The sequence below is a fragment of the Schistocerca piceifrons genome, chromosome 6, assembly GCF_021461385.2.
Source record: "Schistocerca piceifrons isolate TAMUIC-IGC-003096 chromosome 6, iqSchPice1.1, whole genome shotgun sequence".
NCBI lineage: Eukaryota > Metazoa > Arthropoda > Insecta > Orthoptera > Acrididae > Schistocerca > Schistocerca piceifrons.
Genome location: NC_060143.1, coordinates 113339083 through 113366936, shown reverse-complemented (window position 1 = coordinate 113366936; position 27854 = coordinate 113339083). Strand labels below are relative to the sequence as shown.

At 40.6% G+C, this 27854-nt stretch overlaps 2 protein-coding genes across 2 annotated transcripts in view; one reads left to right on the top strand and one right to left on the bottom strand.

Moving 5' to 3' along the window:
- Positions 1 to 20572, bottom strand: part of LOC124802427 (glutamate--cysteine ligase regulatory subunit) — a 47407-nt gene extending 26835 nt beyond the window's left edge. Inside the window, exons 1-5 of the mRNA XM_047263196.1 lie at positions 20117 to 20572; positions 19939 to 20007; positions 6658 to 6784; positions 6299 to 6498; positions 346 to 460 (exon numbers count right to left, since the gene is read on the bottom strand). Of these exons, the coding sequence (XP_047119152.1) occupies positions 346 to 460; positions 6299 to 6498; positions 6658 to 6784; positions 19939 to 20007; positions 20117 to 20224 (619 nt within the window). The 5' untranslated portion in view covers positions 20225 to 20572. The remainder of the gene's footprint in view (positions 1 to 345; positions 461 to 6298; positions 6499 to 6657; positions 6785 to 19938; positions 20008 to 20116) is intronic.
- Positions 20573 to 20654: 82 nt separating this feature from the next.
- The window catches only part of LOC124802428 (transmembrane protein 14C), a 53923-nt gene continuing 46723 nt past the window's right edge, over positions 20655 to 27854 (top strand). The window contains exon 1 of the mRNA XM_047263198.1: positions 20655 to 20843. Coding sequence (XP_047119154.1) covers positions 20768 to 20843 — 76 coding nt within the window. The 5' untranslated portion in view covers positions 20655 to 20767. The remainder of the gene's footprint in view (positions 20844 to 27854) is intronic.

Genomic DNA, 27854 nt, shown 5'->3' with positions numbered 1-27854 from the left:
TCTGCTCTTCACTGAATCTGGATGCACCTTTGTGCCAATGAAGTAGTCTTCGAAGTCACCAAAAATTCAGTTAATTTCATGGCGAATAACAGTGGTTGACCTAAACCATTGAACTCTATACACTTAAAGAAAACATATGCTTGTCAATTATCAAGAATATTTGTTGCCGTCATGCAACAAACACTTCTTTTTCCAGTTGATGGGTCCTAAAAGTCAGTTTAGACATGTACTAGTGTAATTTCAAGCAAACTTCGGCACATTCTACAAATAAAACTTCCTTTCTCGACACTTCTTGCATGTGTCAGTTACTGTGAAGTATAGAAATTATAGGTATTCTACACTTACCAAATGGATCACTGTGTGTCAGCAACTGAATGTCATTTTGTTTTGTGAATTCTTGCAATGCAGGTGGCACCACACAACAACTGGCCAGGTTAATCTGTATTATGCTAGGCTTAATCTGCAAAATAACGAGGGATGATGTAATATCAATCTTATACAAGAAAAAACATAACAGACAAAAAGACATCCTAAAACTGAAGATGTGTAACTGAGTGATAGCTAAAAAAACTTACTCTTTCGTATCTGTTCAGATGCTACAGGTAACAGGTAACTTTATTCCAGAGAGAGAGAGAGAGAGAGAGAGAGAGAGAGAGAGAGAGAGAGAGAGAGAATGAATTTTGACATAGCACAGTGACTTATGCCTCTGACCATCATGTCTCTCCTTCATTCCCCTCAACTTGAACATACTCAAAGGAAAGAAAAATGAGACTTCTTTACATAGTTCCCTTAAATATAGACAATTATTCTGAATATCCTGAAACTAATATTTCTGAACCAACCAACAGCTTATGAGTTAGTCTCCCCACAACAGTGTAAAGTGGGTTGTCAGAAATATTCACAATTCATCCTTAGGTCAGATCAGGTCAGGTCACAGTGTATTAAGGTTGTCCGACAGACTTTCCAATACAATTAGGTATTTCTCCAGCAATGTTAGGCAGAAAATAAGATAATGCTTGCCACAGAGCTGCACTTTCCATGAAAGTACTACATGCAGGATATGGGAGAGTACTTTATGAGAGTGATTGCCACATTGGATTTAAAAGCTAAACTTTCCCTTCGAAGTAAGTGGATGGGTCGGAGGTCTCAATGTTTACGAAGTTTTTAGAGTAGCTTCAAACTTTAAAAATGTTGTCTATAATCAGTAATCCTCTTTGGGGTAGCAAGAAGTTTCCAAGAATTTGTAAGTATGTTATCTTGAGCAGCCATGGAGTTCTGGTGACTTTTCAGATTTTTGCTTTAGGCAAGTATTTCAATAATGTTTACACACTTAATTGGTAGGCAGAGGCTCTGTATTCGATCCTGGAGCTGAGGTGATAATAGAGTAATGAAATTTCAAGAATACATTTGTCTAGGTAACATATTTAAGTGATTAACGTGGCTAGATCACAGGCTAATATAAGCCCGAGATAAGCCACTACAAATGTCAAATGCTGGTACATTAACAACCAGTGTAATTGCAAGAATGTTAAATGCATGCATGCAAATGTGCATGTATTGCATCGTACAGGTGTCATATGTCAGTTTGTGGGATGGAGTTTCATGCTTGTTGCACTTTATCTGTCAATAAAGCAACGGCTATGTTGTTGTAGATCACTCTGGAGTTGTTGTCTGATTATGTCCCATAAGTGCTCAACTGGAGACAGATCTGGTGATCGAGCACGCAAGGCAACACGTCAACACACTGCAAAGCACATTGGGTTACAACAGCAGGATGTGGAGGAGTATTATCCCATTGGAAAACACAACCTGAAATCCTGTTCACTAATGGCAGCACAACAGATCGATCACCAGACTGATGTACAGATTTGCAGTTAGCGCACATGGAATAACCACGAGAGTATTCCTGTTGTCATATGACACTGCATCCGGCTGATGTAGATATTTTATTTTCTGCTACAATTTCGCAGTGTGTAGGTCCAGTGTGTCTTGCATGCAGCAAGGTTGGTTGCAGGCACTCATCTGGCATCCTTTTAACCAACACTCAACCATCACTGGCAGAATAAGCTTTCATCAGAAAGCACAACAGACCTCCACCTTGCCTACCAATGAGCTCTTGCTTGACACCACTGAAGTCACAAATGCCAGCAATTTGGGGGCAGTTGAATGCACCCTAGAGGCCGTCTGGCTCTGAGCTGTCCTTGAAGTAACAGATTTGTAACAGTTCACTGTGTCACTGTTATGCCCACTGATGGCCAAATTACTGCTGCAGATGCAGTACGATGTGCCAGAGCCGTACACCATACAGAATGGTCTTCCCTCTTGGTAATGCTAACTGGCCATCTGGAGCCCAGTTACTTTGTGACCATACTTCCTCTTTACTACTGCTGCTGCTGCTGCTGCTGCTGCTGCAGCTGCCAGCAGTCAGCAGTCTCATAGACTGGCTACATTCCTGCCAGATCTTTCTGTAACATTGCAGATGGGATGTCCATGTTCTCCTAGCCCTACTACACAGCATCGTGCAACCTCTGAGATGTGGATACTGGCTTCTGTCACCTTAAAGGCATTCTTGATTGATGTCAACTCACCACGTCCAACATCTAAAAGGTAACTAATGCTCACAACCGTTACAGCATGTATTTAAAGCAAACCAGATTTGCATCCTCATATTGGCACTACTAGCACCACTCTTATACGACTGGTATGACATTTGGATAAATACCATCTTTAAGATGTAGAAACACGCCTACAAACTTTCATTTATGTCACACAACTCCTTGGTTTAGCAATTTTTTTTTCCTTGTCCGTGTATGTGGTTAGATCTTTGAATCACTCCAAGTAATTTGATTGCTATAAAGCTGCTATTGTTGCTGTAGAACTAGTGAACATTTCAGCCGTGTACTACGGATTAATATGAGGCTGAAAACTTTTCTGAAGAGTTATGGAACAGCAGAATGCCAAGAACTGATTTGGGCCTGCTTATGATAGTTCCCTTACTAATTACTGTAGTTACAGAATAATATTGCACAATTTGGCTTTCATAACATACATCACTACGACCATAAGGATATAGTCACATGTGTTTGTGCTATCATGCAATACCACATCGTCATGAAGGATGGCGAAAGAAACATTTCAAATTATGACTACTAAGATAGTATGTGGAGCAGAGTAATACAAACATGATGAGATACTTTTGGCAACGATCAGTCTTATCTACTCTAGTGAGCTCTGAACTGCATTCATCTCTGCAGCAAATGTAATAATTTTGATTAGCTTTCACGTCCCACAGTCACAATCATCACAAACAAATTAACACATTGCAGGATCCTTTACTTAAAACTGTGTGTGTAAAACACAGTGATGTCATGGTTTGCATCTAATTCACGACTGGTAGATGTTGCTACTGAGATGCGACATAATTATTATTGTAAAATTTGTCAGTCAAAACGATGGTAACCTGGAAGTTGACCAAGCAGTCTGTCTACAGGAAGCATTTAAAGAAGTAACACTGAGGGGTGCATGGGTGGGGTGGGGGAGAGGGGATTACAGTTTCATGTGAAGTTTTCTTTTGATAATTAGCATTTCTGTAAATGCTTAACTCAACAATAATGCTTCAAATCCCTTTGTTCAAGTTCTGTTAATTAAAAAAAGTCACCTTCTGAAAAGCCTTCACAATGTCTGCAGAATTTTGTCAAGGTCATGTAACTAGTAAGTTTTTTGAGTAATTGATTTAAGTAAATGTGGTTTAGTTAGTAGATTAATTACAATGCAACAGCATTCAGGGCACAGTAGATGACATTATCAGTGACCAATTTCTTTCAGGCACTGATCTTTCATGTAGGAGAATTCATATTCCCAAGTGGACAATACAAATGCATATGTTTTGTAACTTTCTGATTAATGATGTTGACATGAGCAGGTAGTTAGAATAATAGAGAAATAGCTGACAACAAAACTGTTTCGTTGCCGAGGTGAATTAATGTCTATATCAATATTTTGGAAGTCACTATAGGCATGTGTTACAATATACCAACAATTTAAAGATTTAAAAATTGATTCATTGCGAACTGAAAGTATGGGACCTTTGAAACATCTGTATAAAACTTTGTGTTAACACAATCACATAGAGGTTATTTAAAAAACATTCACATTCCCAGTTTCGCCAAGTGATTGCCATCTTCAGATGTGCTTAATCCACTAAAATGCTTCGTACAGATAAACAAATTTAGTTACACATTTTATGACGATCAAAGTTATTTAACATTTAAATGAATATATCGTAGTGTGACACAGTAAAAGTCTAACTTTTATCATGTGATGACATGATGCACACTCACTGAAATGTTAAAAAAAACATCATGACAGTCAAAGTGCCAAAGGATTCTGTTTGCCAGCACAAAGCTTTTTAGTGGCTCAAGACACCTGAAGGCAGTAACTCAGTAACTATTTGCTGAAACTGGTAATGTGAATATTTTTTTAAATAACAGTTAAGCGATCACTGGTTTAATAAATTTTTATATACAAGTCTTTTAGACTTTTCAGCAGGAGTTATTGCTGGTTGTAACAGGGCAAGCCAGTTGTCTCAGAACGCAAATCTGTATATGTATGTAGACAAAAGGTTTCACTGTGTTACATCCAGGAAGTTAGAGTGGCTTATGGAGTTCAGAAATTGGTGAAAAGGCTCCAAAATGGAACGTCTTTAGTTGTTGCAATTATCATCAACTGCCTGAAACAGTTATTAAGTACACTGGTGTGTAAAACTTCAGGACAAAAGTAACTTTCTCATGATCTGTCACTGATAAGCAACATAGCTTGATGAAATGTTGACCATACACAGAAGGAACAGCTACAGCATGAAACAGAAGGTAACTGAAAGAAACATACATACCAACAGGAATGACACTTTATTAAAACAGCTACCTTGAAGTCACTACGATTAACGACATTACAAAAGGCACCAAAATGGTTCTTAATAGAGTGCGCGATTACCATGAGCCGCAATGTGTATTCTGCAATATGCTCCCATGTTGGCGACAAGGCTGGTAAGAAGTTTCTGTGGTAGGGCAATGTAAAGAAGTTTCACAAGTATTTGCAAGGCTGTTACAACCATGAACCTTTAAGACTGATTTTTGGGTGGAGGTCAAAGCTCCTGGAAAAAACCGTATTTGCCTCACTGCCCAACATGCTAAATGTTGGCCACAGACTACTCTTCATCCCAGGTCATCAGTCCATATCTGCTCCGATCACACAACCTCCAGCTATTTCATGCCTTGTCTTGGGAGATGACGCCCATGAAAGCATTAGCCTGGTGACACATATAATGGCCCTTTATTTATGCTGAAATTTAATGCATGTGTGCCACTCCTGTCATGCCTGCTCCCTCAACCAGGCAGTCCCGGCACAAACGTTTCTTCCCATGGCCATGCCCAGGCCACTCCTGGTAGTACCCCAATTTTGCTTGGACTTTTCGACCTCCAACCCAGAGGCTGAGCAGATGGTATAGACATTTAAGGCTCAAATGCATAAGGCCTTGCTGTCAATATCAACTGAAGAACTGCTCCACAGTTTCCTTGTCACATACCGCTCCACCCCCTCGAAAGGGCCAGTCCAACTGATATTGCAGTGGCACAGGCATCAAACCCCGCTACTTGTGCAATAATGGTCTGATTTAAATAGCTTTAACAAAAGCATCAAACAATAGAAAATCCAGGATGGAACAACGACAATATTGTGAAAAGGGTAATTGCTACTCACCACACAGTGGAAGTGTTGAGCCACAGAAAGGCACAACAAAATGACAGCTAACCAAGTCCAGTAAACTTCGGGCAAAAACGTCTTCATCTGTGTGTGTGTGTGTGTGTGTGTGTGTGTGTGTGTGTGTGTGTGTGTGTAATTCAGATGAAGGCTTCTTTGACTAGAACCTTATTTGTTTAGTAGTCGTTTTGTTGGGCCTGTCTGTGACTGAGCATTAAACAGAGGTATGTACTTTATTCCAGACGAATAATGTGTGAATTATCTGTATCACTTAGTTTTCAAGTACCTGAAAATGAAGATACAGAACTGTAAAGACCCCATGAATACCATTTTCCAAATTCACAATTCAACTTGGGATCTTGAAACAAACATTGAATGACCTTTTATTAAGAAAATTTATGACTGGATGAACATATTTTTAAACCCAATGCTGAAATGATTTTTACTCAAATACAATGAAGTTTTAGCTACAATAGTTAAACTGTGAACCAGAACCAAAGCTACTTCAATGCATCATTTAAAAAGTAAGATACAACAATACCTTTGCCCAGTTGTGCAATGCCACAAAAATGTCTGTGTCTATATCACTGACTCCTATAGTGTAGAGCTTCTGACGTTCTGTGTAGTCTTCTAATACCGTCCACATCTCTTGAAGCTCTGGAAGGAGAGTTGTACTTTCTGCCTTGCTAGGATATGCCAACACAAGGGAGTCGACAAAATCGACATTGAGTGCAAGAAACACTGAAATGTAAACACTAGTATAGGACAAGCAATATTAATTACTATGTGAACTGCAAACTAAACCATATTTTGAATACAAATACATTTTCATGGATAATCAAATACAGTACAGGGTCAAAATTTATTTATATATTTTACGTTAAATGGAAGAGCACTTACTAGTTTCCAGAGCTTCACATAAGGTTTCCTTCTTTGGAGATGAAACAAATACTTTAATTCCTATTTTCAAACCTTTTCTATCTTCTGAGGTAATCCCTGTCTGTGTGTCATCATCAAGTCGCTGAATCTGTGACAAAGATAAATAATATAAAATACTATGTTCAAGGATTACATTCTTATGGGGAGAGCAGTAAATACTAAGGCAACAAAGCAGGATAAATTCCTAGGTCAAATCCAACTGTTTATACCATGCAGCTGCTATCTTTATGGTAACATTACAATAAGCACTTAGTGGTGAACAAATTTGAATACAGATCTGCATATCTCAACAAGCCACTGCTAAATCACAATGAAGATTACTAATATCTTTTTTTCCATTTTCTATTCCATTCATATATAAAGTGAAGCAGAAGCGATTGCCTATAAGGCTCCATATGCCTCATCTCTCTTACCTCATTGTCATAATACTTACGCAATGATATGATGGAGGTAGCATAATGAACACACAATTTTCTTTGAATACAGGTTCTCTAAATTTACTCACAGTGTTTCATGAGAACTATGTTGCATTTATTCCACAAGGATTCAGATATAAGTTACCCAAGTAATTCTGTTCTGCTTTCTATATGGGCAATACCGATCTGTTACAGACCAAACGGTGCTTATCTGAATTTGAATGACAGTTGTTGTCATGCCTACTGGAACAACAACTAATTAAACAAAATGAATAATGAGAATGTGATTTTAGAAGAGTCAGGGAAAGTGGTTCAGCGTTGCTAAAACTATTCCCTGCAGCATTGGAGGTGTATGATTACCACTTCTAAAAGGAAATTTTACATGTTAACAATAAAGTCATTGAATAAATTGATAAGTTCAAGTGTTTCTGGCAGTTTAACACAGCTGGATGGACAGCAAAAGGAAAACTAAACAATAAAAATGGTATTGATTGACGATTTCATAGAGTGCTGTGTGCACAACGACTATATAAAAAGAAGGAAGGTTAGCATTGGCCGTAATTTTGATGATTTATTAACAGCAAAATCATCTTCAGTGCTTTAGCGTACAAATTAAAGCTCGTAGGCACTGGTGTCTAGTTATTAGCAGTAACAGAAGCTATGAAACAATATTGTGACTTCTGTTACTGCTAATAACTAGACACCAATGCCTACGAGCTTCAATTTGTACGCTAAAGCACTGAAGATTATCATTATGCGAGCGAAAATAGATTTTGCTGTTAATAAATCATCAAAATTACAGCCAATGCTGACCTTCCTTCTAATTTTAATAAAAATGGTCTTGCAGAACTTCTGATAAATTGAATAGGAAGTCCATTACTAAGCTTACAGTCTACCTCAAAATAAATGCTTACAATCAATGTGTATTACCAGTTTAAAGTTATGGCAGAGACAGACTTCTTATGGCTGGGGAGGGGGAGCAAGGTGGACAATGCAGGACAGGGTCAGCAGCAAGAGTCTCTTCTTTCTCTCCTCAGCTTATTTGCAACTATTTGTCATGCCACAGTATGTGAAAGTAGGTTTACAAACAACATACATTTTTTCTGAGAAAACACAGCTACATGCTAGCCATTTACACAATAAGATTTTTACGAAACTTCCTGGCAGATTAAAACCGTGTGTAGACCAAAACTCAAACTCAGGATCTTTGCTTTTCTCAGGTAAGTGCTCTATACACTGAGCTACCCCAGCACGACTCATGACCCACACAGTTTTAATCTGCCACAGAGTTTCATATCAACGCACAATCCGCTGCAGAATGAAAATTTAATTCTGGGTGATTTTCCTCTATCTTTACAAGCAAAGTACTCGGCATTGCCGAGGTATGTATTTATTTCAATTCTGTTAATCCATCCGTTCCTTCCCCATCCCAATAGCAGGTTGCTGATTCCTACTTTCACAGTATTTCTTTCCAGATAGTAAGTGATGTGTACTAAGTTTGTTTGAAATCAGCCCAGTGGTTTAATACGAGATGTGGAACGTAAAACATACATTTTTATAATATGTATGGATCTACAACAAAATCTGATAAATGTAACCCAACTACAACTGTCAACACAGAAATTCATCTGTTGAATAGGTGGAGTTGTCAAGTAGAAATGGTTCCTGTTTGTTTTTGAAACTTTTGATACCTGTCAGTGCCAGTAATTCACACGGGAGGTGGTGAAATATTTTTTAGCTGCACACTTTGCTCCTTTCTGTGCAAGAGTAAGGTCAAGTTGTAGAGTGTGGAGGCTATTTTTGTTCTTAGTGTTACGTTTACGAGTGCTATTCTTTTCAAACTGGGCTTTATCCTTCAACATATTTCACAATAATGAATGTAATGTGAGGCTGTTGCTGGTTTGCCCGATTTTTTGAACAGTTGCTTACATGAAGTTCAAGGGATGGATGTCAGAGATCCTTATAGTGCATTTCTGCACAGTGAATAGAAATCAACTCCCATGAACCAAAGACCTTATTGAGGTGGGGTGCGTAGCGTGCCTGAACCATACAGATAGCCACAGCCTAGGTGGAACCACAACAGAAGGATGTAGGTTGAGAGCCCAGACAAAAGTGGATTCTAAAGAGGGACAAGAAGCCTTTCCAGCAGTTGCAGGGGGCAACAGTTTGGATGACTGGTCTGTCCTTTGAAAGTTAGACAACATGGCCTTGCTGTGCTGGCACTGCAAAAGGCAGACAGCATCTCTGGATGGATATTACTCAGGAGGATATTGTCATCAGAAAAAAGAAAACTGGCATTCTACAAGTTTGAGTGTGGAATGTTGCCTCTCTTAATCGAGTATGGAGATTAGAGAATTTAGATAGGGAAACTGATAGGTTGAAATTATAGTAGTGTAGTTAGTAAAGTACAGGGTGCATCAGAAAGAATCATCCAATTTAAAAAAAATCTTAACTGTTATGCTATTTGAGATATGTGCATGAACAACATACTATTGGAAAGAGCAAACTCTTGAGCTTTTCATGGTTTCTGCTAGTTAGCAACAGTATGCGGCTACTTGAGTTCTAGTAAATATCGTATCAGGACAACAGAAAGAGTTTTGTGTTCTGCATTTTGCGCAGTGCAGATCAGTTATAACTATTCAGTGTGGCTTTTGTACTAGGTATGGTGTGGATCCACCTACAGCACAGAGCATTAGATGTTGGCATTAACAATTTTGAGAAACAGGTTGTTTGTGTAAAGGCAAATCGCCGGGCCGTCCCCAAGTGTCCAACACAGACACTGAACACATCTGCCATAGTTTCATAAGGAGTCCGCAGAAACCCATTCATCATGCAGCTCAACAAGCCCCCAATGTCCATGTGCTGTGTTGACATTTACACATGAAACCATACAGAATTCAGCTACTGCGAGCTCTTCATGAAGGTGACAAACAACAATGTGTAGAGTTCTGTAATTTTGTTCTTGGAAAGATGGAGGATGACAGTTTTCTTCCATGCTTAGTGTTTAGTGATGAGGCAACATTCAATTTAAATGGAAAAGTGAACTGTCATAATGTGAGAGTATGGGGGTACAGAACAACCACATGAAGTTATACAACACGAGAGGGACTATCCAAAATTTAATTAAATCTAGGGAGCAGCCGGAAGCCCACAAAGGCAGAGTGAAATAAGTGGACATGCATCCTCCAGTCCCTGCTACTTACCAGAGATACCCCACTAAGGAATTGCCGAGGAAAGACTAGCAACACTGACAGGGCAAGCAGAGAGACAAAAGATGAAACTAGTCAACAGTCCATGCGAGAGTGGGGAACAAGAGTAAAAGAGCAGGTAGGGTGAGGACTGGGCTGGACCACCAAGCCCAGACAGCAGCAGCCCAGTCTGCGCAGAGAAGTCAACAGTGTTGTGCCAACCCTTTAATGGGCTGATAATGTTAAGAAGCCTTCTCAAAGAGAGTGGTGAAAGATCCATTCATTAATAAAACTTGAAACTAAGTCAGCCGCTGATGCATTGTCTCCTAACAACAGGGGTAGCGAGTCGGGAGATTAAGAGTGGGCCGCAGGGTGGCTAAGTTGGGACAGTCTAACAAAAAGTGGATCACCATCAACTGGGAGCCACAATGACAGTGGGGTGGGTCCTTGTAACAGTGGAGATGACCATGAGTCAGCCAAATATGGCTGATGTGGAGCCTGCAAAGGATGGTAGAGTCCTTGCGAGAGGCCTGCAAGAAGGACTTCCACAGATTCTTAGTCTCCTGTATCACCCATAGTATGTTTGATGAAGTCAGAGTCATTCCATACTCCATATTCCTCAAACTTGATGGCGTAATAACCAGTCTGAAGTCTTTTACCAGAATACTGATCTCAAGAGTCTGATTTACTGGTAGCCAGTTTAGCCAGGCTATCAGCAAGTTCATTCCACGGCATTCTGATGCGGTCTGGGGTCCACATCGTTCGAGGGCATACAGGGATTACTGTAAAGCGATGACAAAGGGGTGGAGAGGTTAACACTGATTGAGCGCTTGCAAACTGCTCACTGCAGATGAGAAAGGACTCACTGGTCCAGGAACGGATATGTTCAAGATGACTACAAATTCTGCAGTGAAAATACCACAGCCATCGAGCAAGGAGCACAGTTCAGTATGTCCAACATGAGTATAAGCAAAGCCTATGTGACAAGCAACAATCAAGCCACCAGTGTAGACTACTTCGGAACCCCTCAATGCACCAAGGATAGGAGGAAAAAAACAAAACAAAAAATTGGTGGCACAGGGCCTCGAGATGAACCAAGTCTCTCGGACCTCGCGATAGGCCAAGATGGAGCTATGAACTAGGGATGCACCATGGAGATTTGTACAAGCGAGCCATGAGCAGAGTTGGTAGAGGAAGCAGTTGGAGTTCAGAGAGGAAGAAAATGATGCGGATCGTGATTTTAACCCCAGATCTGGGTCGCCATTGCGGGAGATGAATTTCTGTTTCCGGAAGGAGGAGACTGTAGTTTGGACACTTAGGGAAGCTGCAAACATGGGTAATTTTATTGACAAGCTGTTGTTGGTGCCTGATCTGCAATGGAGAAACACAGCCTCCACAAGCTAGCTGTTCACAAGGCTAGTTTGAAAGACCCCTGTCGCAAGCTGAACCCTGCAGAGGTGTATCGGATGCAGTATCCGCAATGCTGAGGGCAATGCCAAACCATATGCCAGACTCCCATAATAAATACGGGACTGTATTAGGGCTTTGTAAACCTGCAGAAGGGTAGTGTGATCTGCACCCCAGTGTATTAAAGTGCAACCAGCACTTTCGCTTAAAGGTATGGTGTGACAGGAAGTTCTGGATAAAAATTTGGAGTGGACCCAGGAGACCCCACACACGTAATGTATCAATGGTGGGGTGTCACCACGTAGTGTCTAAGCCTTTTGTGGGTCAGAGAATATGGCTATAATGTGTTAACATTAGGCAAAAGCTGCTCAAATGGAAGACTCCAGGTAAACCACATTATCAGTAGTGCTATGCCCTTGGTGAAAACCTCCCTCAGACAGAGCCAGGAGAACCTGAGACTCAAGGAGCCAACACAGCCGCTGGCTCACCACATGTTCAAACAACTTACAGATAACATTGGTGGCACCTGTTGGGCGATAAAGATCTAGAGGGTGCTTTCTGGTTTCAGTACTGGGACGATGATGCTTTCTCACCACTACGATGGGAACGAGCCCTCAATCCAGATGAGGCTAAAGAGGGCATGGATATGACACTGACAATCCACTGATAGGTGCTTATTTGTTTGTGGATGCAGTCAGGTCCTGGGACGTATCGAGGCAATGGTTTAGGAACTGAATGGAGCATTATACGGCTTCAAGTAGCATATAGCGAAAGATAATTGCTTTCGCTCCACCCACTGTTTTAGGACATGAAAGGCAGGTTGATAATTGTCAGACGCAGAGGCTTTAGTGTAATGCAGAGCAAAACGTTCACCTACAGCATCTGGGTTTGTGTAGATGGTGCCATTCTAGGTAATACCTAGAAGTGTCTGGTGCCTATACAGGTGCTGATCTTTGCCCAAATTGGCAAACTGAAGGTACATGGCCTGATGGCTGAAACACACTGCTCCCAGTATTCTTTTTTCCATCATTTTATTTGGTGGTAGACCCAGGCAAGGGGACGCTTAAAGGCAATGATGTCCTACATTGATGGGTGCCATTTATTGTTCTGGGTAGCCTGCCCATGACCTCTAATGGCCTCTACCATTTCTGAGACAACCAAGGTACTGTCTTTCATTAGGGCACGCACAAGGAATGGGAACGCCAAATCAACTGCTGAAAGAATGGCTGTAGTCATATTTTGGACTGCCTCATCGATATCTCCATGCAGTAGGGAACCAAGGGTGACAGAAGAGAAAAACACCACAGTCAGCACTGCTGAGAGCCCATCTGGGCACACATCTACAGGAGTGACACTGATGAAAGGACAGACAGGAAGATTGGAAAGGGGTCACAACCACCCAGCTCATCAACAATTCTCCAGTGGACGGACGGGAGAAGCCAAAGGCTGCAAATGGAAAGGTCAATGGCCGATAAAGTTCTGTGTGCCACACTGAAGTGTGGGGTACTGATGTTCAAGAGGCAAAGGTCAAGTTGTGCCAGTACTTTTTTGAGGTCTTTACAATGGCCAGTGATCATGGTACCACCCCACAAAGGGCTACGGACACTGAAATCACTCAATATTAGGAAAGGTTGGGGAGCTGAGAAACAATGCAAACAATATGTTCCGAGACACTTCACCGTCGGAAGGGAGGTAAACACTATAGATGGTAATAGCCTGAAATGCCCTTACCTGAACAGCCACATCCTCCAAAGGTGTATTAGGAGGCGCAAGTTCACTATGTGGAGTGCCCAGAACATGTGTGCAAACTCTGTCCAACACCCTGTCACAGATAGCACAATTCTTATAATATTCCTGATATCCACGTATGGCTGGGATCCACATTGCCGGAAACCAGGTCTCCTGAAGGGCAATGCAGAAGGCAGGGGAAGCGTTTAAAAGATGTTGTAGATCAACCAGGTGGTTGAAACTGCTACAATTCCACTGGAGAATAATGTTGATGTATTGAGAGGAGATGAAGGTACCAAGGAGGCAGGTTACACACTCTGGTCACTTGCTGCCACTGGTTGAGGGGTTATGCCAGCAATACACATATGTTCTGGGTTCTGTTGTGTGGTGGGAACCAGGGCCTCTGGGGCTGCTAGAATCTCCTCCTCAGCCAGAAATGTGGAACAAGTGGGAGATCTGGTAGTGTGGGGGCCGCCAGAATGTGTCTTCTTGGAGAACTTTTCCTTGTCTTTCCTCTCCTTAGATGATTACGATGATTGTGAGGGCTTCTCTGAATCTATTCCAGGTAAAGAGGATGATCACAAAGCCCTGTAAGCAGCACACTGTGGTTCCTTCAGCCACTGGTTGGTGTCCATTTGCAGAGTGGCAGAAACCTTGGAAGGAAGTGTCCCGAGGGACCCCTTTCCTGGCAAGACAAGACAGAACAAGGTGATTCATCTTAGTCTGGGAGGTAGAGACCGATGGCCCTGGTGGGTGGGAAGCAGCAAGAGGGGAGCCCCCAACAATCAGGGGGGCAAGCATTGTGAGCGGCCCCGAGGACCCATGGTAGGAGGCGTAATGGGCAGGAGTACTGTCACCATAGGGGGCATCGTAGCTGTAGCATATGACTTTGTTCTACATACTGAGAGCAAACACTTACTTCTTCTTGGCCCTTTTGGTAAATTAGTTCGTCCAGAGTTTTGTATTTTCTTCTCCCTCTGGAAAAAGAGAGTGCAGTCTGGTGAGCAGGGAGAATGGCGTTTTCCACAGTTGACACAGATGGGGGGAGAGGCACAAGAAGCATTCACATGCATACTTGTCCACAACTTCTAGAGATGTGACTAGTGTTGCAACGCTAAGACATGCACCCAAATTTCGAACTGTAAGGGTCTACAGATTGTGCGCAGCTGTGCGGTACGTTAACACGCGCTCGCCAGCCAACTTGTCTGGAACGCTGACGATTCGCTTGGTCAGTAGACATGTCTCCGGCCACACTGCGATGGAGAGAACGCCACTGGCTGCCGTCCGCAGCGTGCAGTATGAACTAGCGCGGCCTCAGGTGCGAATATGTCTCTTTTTCTTAGCTCACCATGGAGCCTTTCGATATGACCGTAAGTAGCCAGTGTTTGGATGTCAGACACAGTGATGATTGATGCACGTAGAATGCGTGTTTTATAATCCGCCTTTGTTAATAAAACTGTTTAAACTTACTTCTCGTGTTGGTGTATTGCTGTACCTCAAGGACCCACAGCTTACAAATCCTGACAAAATATTCGTATAGTAATCATCCGGGGCAACAACACAGACTAACCGCCTTGTAGAACACTTGAAATAGTGCATTGGGAGGGGGGGGGTGGGGGGCGGCAGCAGCACCCTGAGCCACACTTACACTATTATGGGATATGACAGTTACCAGTATGCTACAAGAAAGCAGCGCCCATAACTGGGTAAGGGAAGCTGGTTTAATCAAAACTGACCCACTTTTCATTTCAGAGATGGCTGCCACTTGTCTTCCAAGGTCTCCACAAAGAATAAGGGCTTGTGGCCAAGAAGGAATCCCATTAGTCCTTGAGCAAACCAAGTATTGGGGAGGGAGTATTTCTCTGCTTGCTGATTAGCACTGCATTACTACCATGGTGTAGCCCGCAAAAGGAAACTTTTATGATCGTATCTCCCTGTGTTAAAAGAGAACATTCCTTCCAGAGAGACTGCTGGGACAGAATGGCCACCCACAGGAGAACTTCACCTGCCACTCATCTGCCACGGTGCCACCCATCCTCAGCAATGGCTACCTGACCAATAATCTGGTGCTCAGAGTCCCCGTGTCCCAGTCATGACGGGCACATACTCCTCGGCATACATGAGAAGTTTTCAGCTCAGCCACCAACAGTGCCTGTGTGGTCAGGTACTCGGCAACCCTTTCTCACCCCCCCCCCCCCTCCCTGCCCCCAACATGACGGCTACTGTGCTGTGGTTTGGGTATACTACATTGATGGATATCTTTGAGAGGTGAATTAGTGAAGACAGCAGAGGATCAAGTAGGAAAAAAAAAAAAAACCACACACAACAAGGGCTAGTAGAAGTCCTTGGGTAACAGAAGAGATTGAATTTAATTGATGAAAGGAGAAAATATAAAAATGCAGTACATGAAGCAGGCGAAAAGGAATACAAATGTCTCAAAAATGAACAACAGGACATGCAAAATGGCTAAATGGGGATGGCTAGAGGACAAACACTAGGGTGTAGAAGCATATATCACAAGGTGGTAAGATACATACTGCTTACAGGAAAATTGAAGAGACCTTTAGAGAAAAGAGAACCCCCTGTATGAATATGAGGAGCTCAGATGGAAAACCAGTTTTTAGCAAAGAAGGGAAAGAAGAAAAGTGGAAGGAGTATATAGAGGGCCTATACAAGGGTGATGTACTTGAGGGCAATATTATGGAAATGGAAGAGGACCTAAATGAAGATAAAATGGGAGATATGATACTGCATGAAGAAACTGACAGAGCACTGTAAGACCTAAGTCGAAACAAGGTCCCGGAAGTAGACAACATTCCATTAGAACTACCAATAGCCTTGGATGAGCCAGCCATGACAAAACTCTTCCACTTCACTAATTCCCACTATTTCTAACTTTAACCTATCCATTTCCCTTTTTAAATTTTCTAACCTTCCTGCCCGATTAAGAGATCTGACATTCCATGCTCAGATCTGTAGAACGCCAGTTTTATTTCTCCCGATAACTTCGTCGTCCTGACTAGGGCCCGCACAGAGATCCAAATGGGGGACTATTTTACTTCCAAAATATTTTACCCAAGAGGACGTCATCATCATTTAACCATACAGTAAAGCTGCATGCCCTCGGGAAAAATTACAGCTGCAGTTTCCCCTTGCTTTCAGCCATTCTCAGTATCAGCATCAGCAAGGCCATTTTGGTTTATGTTACAAGGCCAGATCAGTAAATCATCCAGACTGTTGCCCCTGTAACTACTGAAAAGGCCCTCTTCAGGAACCATAAGCTTGTTTGGCTTCTCAACAGACACCCCTTCATTGTGGCTGCACCTATGGTGCAGCTATTTCTATCGCTGAGGCCTCCCCGCCAACCGCAAGGTCATTAGATCATGGGGAGGGGGGATGTAGTAAACGTAATTACATACAAGGAAGCTCACCTGTAGCTTCGTAAAAATTATGAACGGATTTCAAATAATTCCACAGCAATGAGATCATGTTGTGCATATGAAAAATTATGGGTATTCAAGAAAGGACAAGATGCACTTGTTACAAAACTTGGTGTTTGCATGTTTCAAAGATGCTCGATACAATTTACAGGATGTGCACAATAGTGACCTATTATGTAGTGCACATCAACTTGCAGTTGACAGAGTTATTTCTAGGGAGACAGTGAATGGTTGTGTACCTTCAAATGGTGCTACAAAACTGGAAGGCACAAGATAACAAAATTTCAAACAAAGAGTCAACTTGACGACATTCTTGTGTCTTCCGTTCCTTCCTAAAGACTGAGCAAATTGATGAACAATGAAGATGATCTGTTCAACTGACAGGAGGAGGATCATCTACAGTTTCTGCACTCTGGTCCGCCGAGCAGAAAAACAGGACGACATAAGACCAAAGCATAAACATCAGGAACACTTCATGGGTGGCGTGATGTGGGGTCTCCCATCACACCTGTACACGAAAACTAATTTTCTTGGACATTCCCTTCAGAGGCTAAAATGTCTGTATCTGTTTGATTATCTTTAGGATCTTTTTGTACACACCAGACATGTACACCTCGCTGTTCAACATTGGCCTGTAGCTCCTCATCTGTCTGGAGTGTAAGTTCTCTGTGGAAGGCGAGTCCCTGAACTATATTCGAAGTCTTGCATGGGACAATGGTTACTGAAATATAGTAATGCACATGTCTAAAGCACTGTAGGTTGTGCAGCAGATGCACCTGCAGTTTGTAGTGATACAGTGGATACAATACATTATACGCAATAGCAACTTCTACAAATTCATCTTCTCCGTGTTACACACACACACACACACACACACACACACACACACACACACACACACACACACACACACAAAAAAAAATGATGTTTACCGACTGGAGTAAAAGTATCTCCAGTTCGAGTAGATACAAGGTACTAAAGTCATTCACTCTCAATCATCTGCCTTCTCCTTCTTCCCATTGGGCAGCCACGGTAAGGGAAGCAGTCCAATTACAACTGTTTGCACAGAAATTTCTAGGTATGACTGATGAGACAGCCAAATCAGACTGACCACTGCTTTGGTTAATTGGGTATGTTTCATATGTGCAAAACATCCAACTTAATGCCACCCACTTCAATAAAGAACTCTTCCCATGAGTGCCACCCAGCTGCTGCAAAAGTCATCTGGCACAATGGTCATTTACGGGAATCATGATGCCCCAAGAAAATGGATATCTACACGTTGGCATGCATGGGGAGTGGCAGCTCAGCCATCAGCAGTGATCCCTGTGTTTTCAGATGACTCTACCGAAAGTGTACATTAATGACACCCCCCCCCCCCCCCCCCAGGTCAGACTGGCTATTGTGTGTACTTTTAAGTGCACATATGAGTCTACACAGTTACTGTGTGCGGGTAATCTTTAACACTGCATGCAGTAGGTGCTATTTAAGGCATCCATCCCCATTTGGTCCACACTAAAGGAAAATTTTGAGGATTAAGATCAAACAAAGAAGAGGACCAGAACTTAAAATAATCCGAAAGGTGATGTAAAATAAAGGAATAAATATGCTGAGAAAGGAAAGAAGAACCTAGGGGATAGCTGGGTCAACAACAAAGGCTGCCATCATGTGTAAGTAAACAAGATCTTTATGTCCTGTGCTCACTGTGGCATACTTATGAGTCATGGCAAGCTACTGCTGAACTGTTACCTGGGTATCTGTTACAGTACACAACACCCAATGTTAATTACATCAGTAAACCAATTTAATTAATTTCTGATCAATACTTCCACAAAAATTAGCAGCCCAGCCTCTCCATCTAATCTCCATCGGTTCCTCAGGGGTGTTATTTCAAATTACAGTGTAGAAAGTAGGAACATAACTGAAACATGTCGATCTGGACCTAAAGACATGATCTGGTGGTTCAAGTGTTGCACTTCAACTTCCAGTCTGTCATTTTCAATTGATAAATGTCAGCCATATTTTTTCTTTCTCCAGTAGAAAATGTTAAAGGTTTTATTAGTGATCACAAATCACTTAGGCCTAAATAGTTTTATGACACCCTTCAGCACTTTCTTGTATTAACCATCAATGTGTATTAATTATTGGCAGGTGTTTAGCTTTTTTCATGAAGAGTGTCTTTATCCAAGTGAAACTGCTTCAGCCATTTCCCTACTTTTTCCACACTGTGCAGACTTTCTTCCAAGCTGACACAATTTGCTCAAACATTTTTTAATGTCTTAGAAGGGGTTCATGGTGCTATGTGTTCATTGCATCAAGAAGAGATCATTTTGGAAGTACAGCTATAATCAACTTAAAGCTACATCTAATCACCTTTGTAGTTTGCAAGGCATTTTCTAGTAGATATTGTGTGCGCACACAATTTTCAAGCTCTAATGCCAACTCCCATTTTAAGTTTTGAAGAATTTTTGGCAACGTCCTTACTATACTGTGTTACCTACAATCATTCTTTAATTCACTGATGACAATGATCGAATGCCAGGTTTAAACCAAACATATAAGTGATGACAGCTCATGTTAGATTACACAGAGACATTTGCGTCTTCCCTGCCCGCACCCTCCACGTGCACACCCTACTCAGTTCACATCATACTTAGTCACTTGCTCACATTAATCGCAGAGCCATTAAGTTACATCTATCACCACCTTTAATCACTGACCTTGGGTGCTCTGTTGAGTAGAAGATACTGATTACACAAGATTTGCTGACAAATTTCAGGGATGTCCATTACTTTGTTTTCACCTCTCTAAACGACTAATATTTATTATTATTATTTTCCCTTTCGGTGGCCGACTAGCTAGTCCATCTCCACTAACTAGGAATAGCTGCCTACTCCTTAATATGCATTTACTATCTATATTTTACAACAACGGGAACAGAATTACAAATACAGAGTTGCTGCCCTGCTTTCGGTCAAACTTTAATAGATCTCGGCGTGAGCCTTGCGACTACATCACATATACATCAACTCGCTTGTACAATCACGAATATGATTTTCTTACCTTTACACTATCCTCTTCTACAGCTTTGAGATCTCCTTTGCTTAATGTTATCTTCAAACTTTCAATCAACTGCAAAATCAAAATGTAAACGATATTTCAATGCTCAGTGTAATATCATGTAATGTATTCTTAATGACTATCCGAAACATAATGTAAAAATTATCGACACTTAAATTACCTCATCTGTCGGGTTTTGTCCAGCCTTTTTCTTAACTTCATTCAGATTTAAAATGTTTCCTGTATGCATATAAATGTTCTTCACATTCGGTGATAAACTATCCAACATTTTCACCGTGCTTCTCAAACCTCTACCTTATAAACATTAATCAACTTCTTTGGGTAGCGTTTATATAGCACGTGGCTTTTCATCTGTCACTACAGTTGAGGAGGGGGGAGGAGCCAGAGATGTGAAATCATGCCTATTAATCGCTTTTTCGAACTGACAGACTTCTGTTACAAATGAAAACGAATAATAGTTTCGCATATTTATTGAGTGAAACATCGGGTAGCCTCGCTGAGCAGCTTCCTATGACCATTTAAACACTCGAACTCTATCTATAGGGCGTAATTTATAACACTGCTTTTTGGAAAGATGAAATTGCTGCGTCATGGTTTGGTCGCAGCGTTTTGCTCAGGAGTATAGAGGGAAAGTCATACATGCGCAGCCCTAAGAATTGCATCATCATTTTCAGATCGCGAACAGTTAATACGACTGATCGATTCCATAGTCGATGACTGAAACTGCGGAAGTGTTATACAACTTACGGTCGTTTACTTTATCGTATATTGTGGGATAAATCAGTCAACCTACAGTGGTAGCTGAGTCAGCATGGGTGCCGACTTATTAGGTTTTGCGTACGCTGCCACTGTTGCAGCTGGAGGAATACTTGGCTATGTAAAAGCGGGTAAGGCGATGGATCTCCATTTTTGACAACACGAAGCCGCCGTGGATGCGACTACTTGAATCGATTCCTATCATTTACATATGTTCCTATGTAGCTCGTGGATGAGTATTCCTCGCGCTTGTTAGCTAATTATACTTGCATAAAGTTTTAGTACTTCCTAACTTCATGCAAAACTTTATGCAGCCTCCGAAAAAAAAGAGTGAGGTTGTTGCGCAGGTGTTACCAGTCATTACGACTCAGCACGTGTTTTTTCTTAGTGACATGTAGATCATACATTCGTAGAACTTCCAGCAGTATTGTCATTGTGTGCATCATGTCTTTTAAGTGCCCTCGGACCCTCACAACATTTGTCATTGTCCACACAACTTGTAGAATCATTCAATGCGAGCACTGGGCTAGCTTATTGTTATTTAGCACCCCTGAATTACTAACCTCTCAGATGACCCCGTTGTCGTTGGATGCTGATCTCTACCCCCCCCCCCAAAAAAAATAGATATTATTACCTGTAGATTGTAATATAAGTAAAAGTGAAAAGATCATGATGCTGCAGTGAATCTCACGTGCCTAATGAAGTTTTTGTTTCCATTTGTAGTTCCAGCAGTACAGTTTTTTATATAGAGTGACGGTACTGGATGGAGGGAGGCTTTCCGTGCAACAGAATCGCTAAGCAATTGAAGAAGTAAATCATTACTGCTCCATTAAATATGAGAGGAGGAAAACAAGCTTAGGCATCCACTTATCACACAAGAAACAGCAGGAACATGAGAAAGGTGAAAGAATTTTGGCGTCTAGAACCAAAAGCCTTATTGTAGTGAGGGAGAGGGAGAAGAAAATGGATAATTTTAAGAAATTAGTCCGGAAGTTATTTAGAGCTATAATTCAAAGAAGACAGGATGCTGGCAAAATATATGAACAAACAAAAATAACAGGTAGTTATTTTGATGTGGGGAAGTGTAGGTGAGAAACTTAATACCATTGTTGTATAAATTGAGTCTTCATATTAAATGGTTTGAATAAGATTTGCTGTCAAGGATGGCTAAAAGTACTAATTGGATCAGTCTACTGGATACTAGTGTTAGAAGCGGAATTGATAAAAAACAAAGTAAGACCTCAGCTCACTGGGATGTATTATTTATTACTATGCTAGATGGAGGAATTTTGGACAAACAAATCTAATTTTGTAGAGTATATGCAAATATAAGCAAAGTGTAAAATTGCAAACAGGTTGATTGTCAGACAAAACACTTTATTGGAAAAACGGTGAGGAAACTTTCTGTAACAAGTGCAGCAAAAATAAAAGTGGTGAAATGAAATGATTTATGGCATCAGTGGCCATAAGACCCCTTGTGGAGTTGTTCGGCCACAAACTATTTGACACCGCTTAGGCAACTAGCGTGCCTTTGTGATGACAGTGAGATGAAATGATGAGGACAACACAAACACCTAATCTCTGAGCAGAGAAAATCTCCAACTTGAGTAGGAATGTAACCTGGGATTCCGCAATCTAGAAGCAGCAGTGCGAACCATTAGAGTACAAGTAGTGAACGTAAAATTGGTATACTGCTCCGTATTCCTAAAAAGTTTGATCAATCTTTGCACCTGTGATTGCTACAAAAACTATTGCACAGGTACAAGAGAAGATTGTAGCAAGATAAAAATTACAGTCTAGATTACTAGTCCTATCTCCTTTCACAGAGGTAAAACAAAGAAATTTTCTTATTGTAGATTGCCATATCACTGCAAAGATAAGTTGTACTGTTTATTGGTGCTAATAGTTTTGAAAGGAAGCCAAGATTGTTTAAACTCATAAAGTCCAGGGTCCTAACTGACTCTGTAAAGGTTCTGTAGAGAATTTTCAAGTGAATTTTCTTTACTGTTTAACATAATTTACCAGAGATACCTTGAACAAAGAACTGCTTGTAGTGATTGGATAGAGAGGATGTCACACCAATCTATAGAGACAGCAGAAATGGTCAAGGAAAACTATTATTCATTAGCACTTTCCTGTATCACTAATAGAATTTTAGATCAGATTCAGAGTTCAGTTGTAATGACTGTCTTGGAATAAACCCACTATCTCCATGTCACACAGCAGGCACATCAAAAACACCAATTACACAAACACGACTCACAATTTCACACAATAGGCTAAAAACAATGGATAGAGATAATTTTGTGGATTTTTGGTTTTGGACTTCATAAATATAATAGGAAATATTTCATGCTGTCTCAGATTTTTTCCCCAAATGACAGGTTTATCTATAATGTAATAGTATCCAACCATATATTGACAAATACCAAACAAGTACTAATATTTTCAGCTAGCTCTTAATGTAAGATTGTGGTCTTCACACACACACACACACACACACACACACACACACACACACATATATATAAAATATGACATGATTAAAGAGCCAGAAATAAGATTAATAGTTGGTTGTAAATGACATACAGAGGGTATGAAATAGAATCATCACATAGTTCAGTTGTATATAAAACAAGTTAGAAGGTTATAGGGCATTGTAAAACTGTAGCTTGTCCACAAAAGGAATTTTTACAAAAACATCTGTTTAGACGATAATGGGATATTGTTCAAATCTGTTCTCCATACCAAGTGGACCAGGAAGTTCAATGAGCAGAGAAGGGCAGTGTGAATGGTAACAGCCTTGTTTGCCTCGTAAGAGACAGTAGCTGAAACGATGAAGGATCTCTTGTCAGGCACTAGAAGAAATATGCCAAAAATCTAATGGAAACCCAATTTAGAAAACTGAAGAAACTAATTTTGGAAATACGGAAGCGTCCGATCCCGCCCATCTGCTTTGACTCATGACGTCACAAATATGGCGGAAACAAAAACAAACACACACATTTTCCACAAGAAGCCTAATGACACTAACGGGACAAGCGCGGGAAATGGGGTGTTTTGGGTGAAGGGCAAACTAAATATAAACAAATTTAGACGCCTTGCGTAGCTACAACGTGTAAGTGAAGACAGCCATGCATGAATACCCACCCACCTCCCCAGGGGTCGTAACCCCTGCAACCCATAGAAGATAAAGATGCTTCAGTAGCTGATTAGTGTTTTTTGTCTTAAAAAAAAAAAAAAAAAACCCTCATGGGATAGAACGAACAGATCAGAACGATAAATATAATAAACTAGAACAGAAATTGGAGGAAACAGATAATTAAAATAAGTAATAAGTGTTTTTAAATTTAAAAAAAAAATCTCACGAGATAGAACGAACAGATCAGAAAAGTAAATAAAATAAGATAAAACAGAACTGGAGACAGCCACACTCAAACCAAACTCCACGACGTCACACACAACACCCTTACGTCACGGGTCAAAGCCGACGCGTGGGATCGGACGCTTCTGTCAAACCCTAATTTTTAGGGTGGATTCTGTGAGTATTTTTTTTTATCTTCTTACATATTATTCTCATGAAAAATTAAATTAGGCTGCTAATAGCTCACTCATAGGTATCATTCTTCCTATATTCCATGGATGACTTTAATAGGAAGGAATACTGATATAACAAAACATTGCCCTCTGCCATAATTTATTCTGTATTGCAGTGTGTAGGTCCTTAAATTGCTACTGATAATTGCTGGGTTGATTTCTCCTTTTCAAAGTAAGACATGATTTTAGACCCATATTTTCCTCCTATTTGCCATGGAGAGTCAAGGTTAATTCATCCCTCATCTCCTTGCTCTCTGCAATTTAACCAACACTTCACGTATGTTGCACTTGTTACCAACAAAATACATGCTCCAATCTTCTCTTGTTCCTCAGTCACATTAAGCTTACATAAGTACACAGATAATCCATACTCGTTGTACCTTTCTGTTTTATCCACAGTTTTTTTGCTTTTTGCATTGTTGTTGAAGGTTATAGTGAATACCTTGTACTAGCCTGTGTGGAGAGGAGGCTGATAAGTCTAGTTTTTTATGTCATACTCATCTCCTTTTGTATGAAGTAGAACAATTACAGCAATTTATAACTAATTTAGGAGTAAATGAGAGTACTCGTCGAATAGATATGTGGAGTTCCCAACAGGTGCAAATAAAAGACTGGAAATTTGACTAGCTTTCAGACGATAATGGGATATTGTTCAAATCTGTTCTCCATACCACAGTGGTACATGTTTATTCACCCAGGGATCATCCTACAATGTAATCATAATACAATTCGAAATAAACAGTTTGAAAGTATGTGTACACACAGAATATATAAGTATGCTTTTATAAGGATAGGGCAAGATGATCAGCCATGGCATTGTTGAAGGAACCATCCCAGCATCTGCCTGAAATTATTTTAAAAAATTCGTGTCAGGATTACCGTACATAGCAAACTCCATCCTCCCGGATATGAGATCAGTGTCTTTAACAGCTTCAGTGTTTCATTTGGTTGGTCCTGATTGTACAATGGTGTTTTTTTTTTTGTTTTTTTTTTATATGTGTCCAAAAATTGTTTTCTGCCAGCTAATCAATTGACTGATACGTGAAGAGAGACAAAACAACAGAGGTCTTAACCCACTATTGCCCACACCAAAACGGAGCTTATTGTGAGGTTTCTGTTCCTTTGAGTCTAATAAAGCCAGCCAGTACCCTCAAAGATTAGTAGGAGACACTTTAGTAGTTCTTTATTACACACACACTGAAGTTTCAAGGCATTCAGATGGATAATAGAGGTGGCTCTAGCACAAGGACATGCTAACCAAAAAGCTCATTCCTGTTGGCTTTTCACTTAGAAATCTCCCTCATTATGTTGAAAGGCTGACAGGAATGCTGGCATATTTTGCTATCTGTCACTCAGTGTTGTCCTTTGACGTGATCTGGGAGCAAAACAGCATGGTAAAAAGTTATTTATTCTACACAAGGATGCAGGAAGGATATTGAGTAGAGTTGATAACTGCATCTCGTGCATAATCTTCTTCAAAGACCTAGAGAATCTTACTAAACTGTCCATATCATTCATGCAGGATGGGGAGGTAGATCTATCACCTTCATGATATGTCAAATACCGCCCTGATGGACATTTTTCATGTTTAATTTGGCAAAATATTCAATTGATGTCTCTCTTGAATAGTGAGACATTTTGTGGATTTCTGTTTTAATTTTTTTTGGTTAAAGTGACATTCTCAGTTTGTAAATGTGTGAAAGTTCTTTGCTGTATCTATCTTTTTTGGTCAGACATTCAAGTAGTGCAAAAATAGACTCCCTTGACATTACACAGTGGGTTTCTACACAAATTGTCATAGTCAAAAAAAGAGAGGGTAATCGACAAATTGGGTATCAAATTGACCAATATGAGGTCTAGTTATGCAGAAAAATATTGAATTGTTTGAAAGTAATCAGAATAACTAAGAAAAACTTAGTTATCTGATGGGAAATTGAAATATTTCGTAAACAACTTCTGCTGTAGTTGAGTCGGCATAAGTTGCAGTGGGCTGGACACAGCAGCTGTGAGAGACAACTATCAATAACATAACGTGATTTTCTAAATGCCTGTGTGACACTGCCTCAGTGTTGTTACAGCTCATTAGATGGCTACTGTTTTCTGCTGCAGCTATTATTACTTTGTATGTAGAAGTTCGCAACAGTACTGATCTATCGGATATCTTACAGTCTCTAGACTACAGCTGTATAAACGAAGTTAATCTCTTCAATTCCTAACTGTTTCGCACATAAAAAGTTGCATTGAGGTATACAGGGTGTTCAAAAAGCGTAGAATACTTTGAGAGGTGGTAGTACTCATCAAAACAAGAAAAATAAGTCCAATAAACATGGATATGGAAATGCATAGTTTCAGAGATAAACACATGTTTGTAGGAAGGGCTGTGGGATGCTTAGTTGTGGATATTAGCACAGTAATTGCATTGACACTCCATCAAATGTGTCACAGGGTATTATGATGTCTTCCTCACAGTACTCTACCTACCATTAGGTGTTCTGCAGTCAGTTGCATGGTTCGAATCATGTTATACACTGTTAGTTTTCATCATGTTGGTGTTCCTTATTGTGCAGTACTGTCAACCATGGGTACGTATCATGGTGTTTTACCTCCTCCCGAGTGCATGTTCTTGTACAAGGGCTGAAACTTAAATAGTGGGAACTATTTATTCACAACCGATACAAAAGTGTTATATGTTTGCACCTGTTACTGTCCTTCAAAGTAGTCACCATCGTTGTGTAGAATGTGTTGCCAGTGATGTGGAAGGCGTAGTATACCATTATCAGAGCCTGTTCAGTTGATGGTGCAAATTGAGCAGTCTACTACCTGTCGAATCTCTGGAACAGTTTTGAAGCGAATACCAAGAAGTGGTTCCTTCATCTTCAGAATCAAATCAAAGTCACAAGAACTTAAGTCTGGGGAGTATGGTGGATGGTACAGTGCTTCCCAATCCCATTGATGAACAGAGCAGCCACAGCTTGCACTGTATGCTCCCGCACATTATTGTGCAAAATCATGGGTGGGTTGCGCAGAAAGTGTCACCACTTCTTTCACAAAGCTGGTCGCAAGTGATGCTCCAAAAATGAACAGTAATATTGTGCATTTATGGTCTGCCGTGAAGGAGCGTAATGCGTTAGGATAACACCATCGCTGTGGTACACGAGAATCACCATAACTTTAGACTGCTCCATTCGCACCATCAACAGAACAGGCTCTGCTAACAGTATACTATGCCTTTCACATCACTTGAAATGGTTTCTACCCAATACTGGTGACTACTTTGAAGGACAGTAACAGGTGCAAACATGTAACTCTTTTGTATTGGTTGTGAATAAATAGTTGCCACTATTTAAGTTCCAACCCTCATATTTGTTTAATGTTATCTTGCTGTTTGTACATACAAATGGTGTCATACATTTACATTTTCTCTCTTTCACCACTTGTCAGCAATCGAAGCCTACTACTTAACAAGTGAAATGACGGGTATGAAATCCTGCTATGGTTTAGCGAATGGATGTAGCCTGTGGGCCTGTGCCTCCTCACTGAAAAAT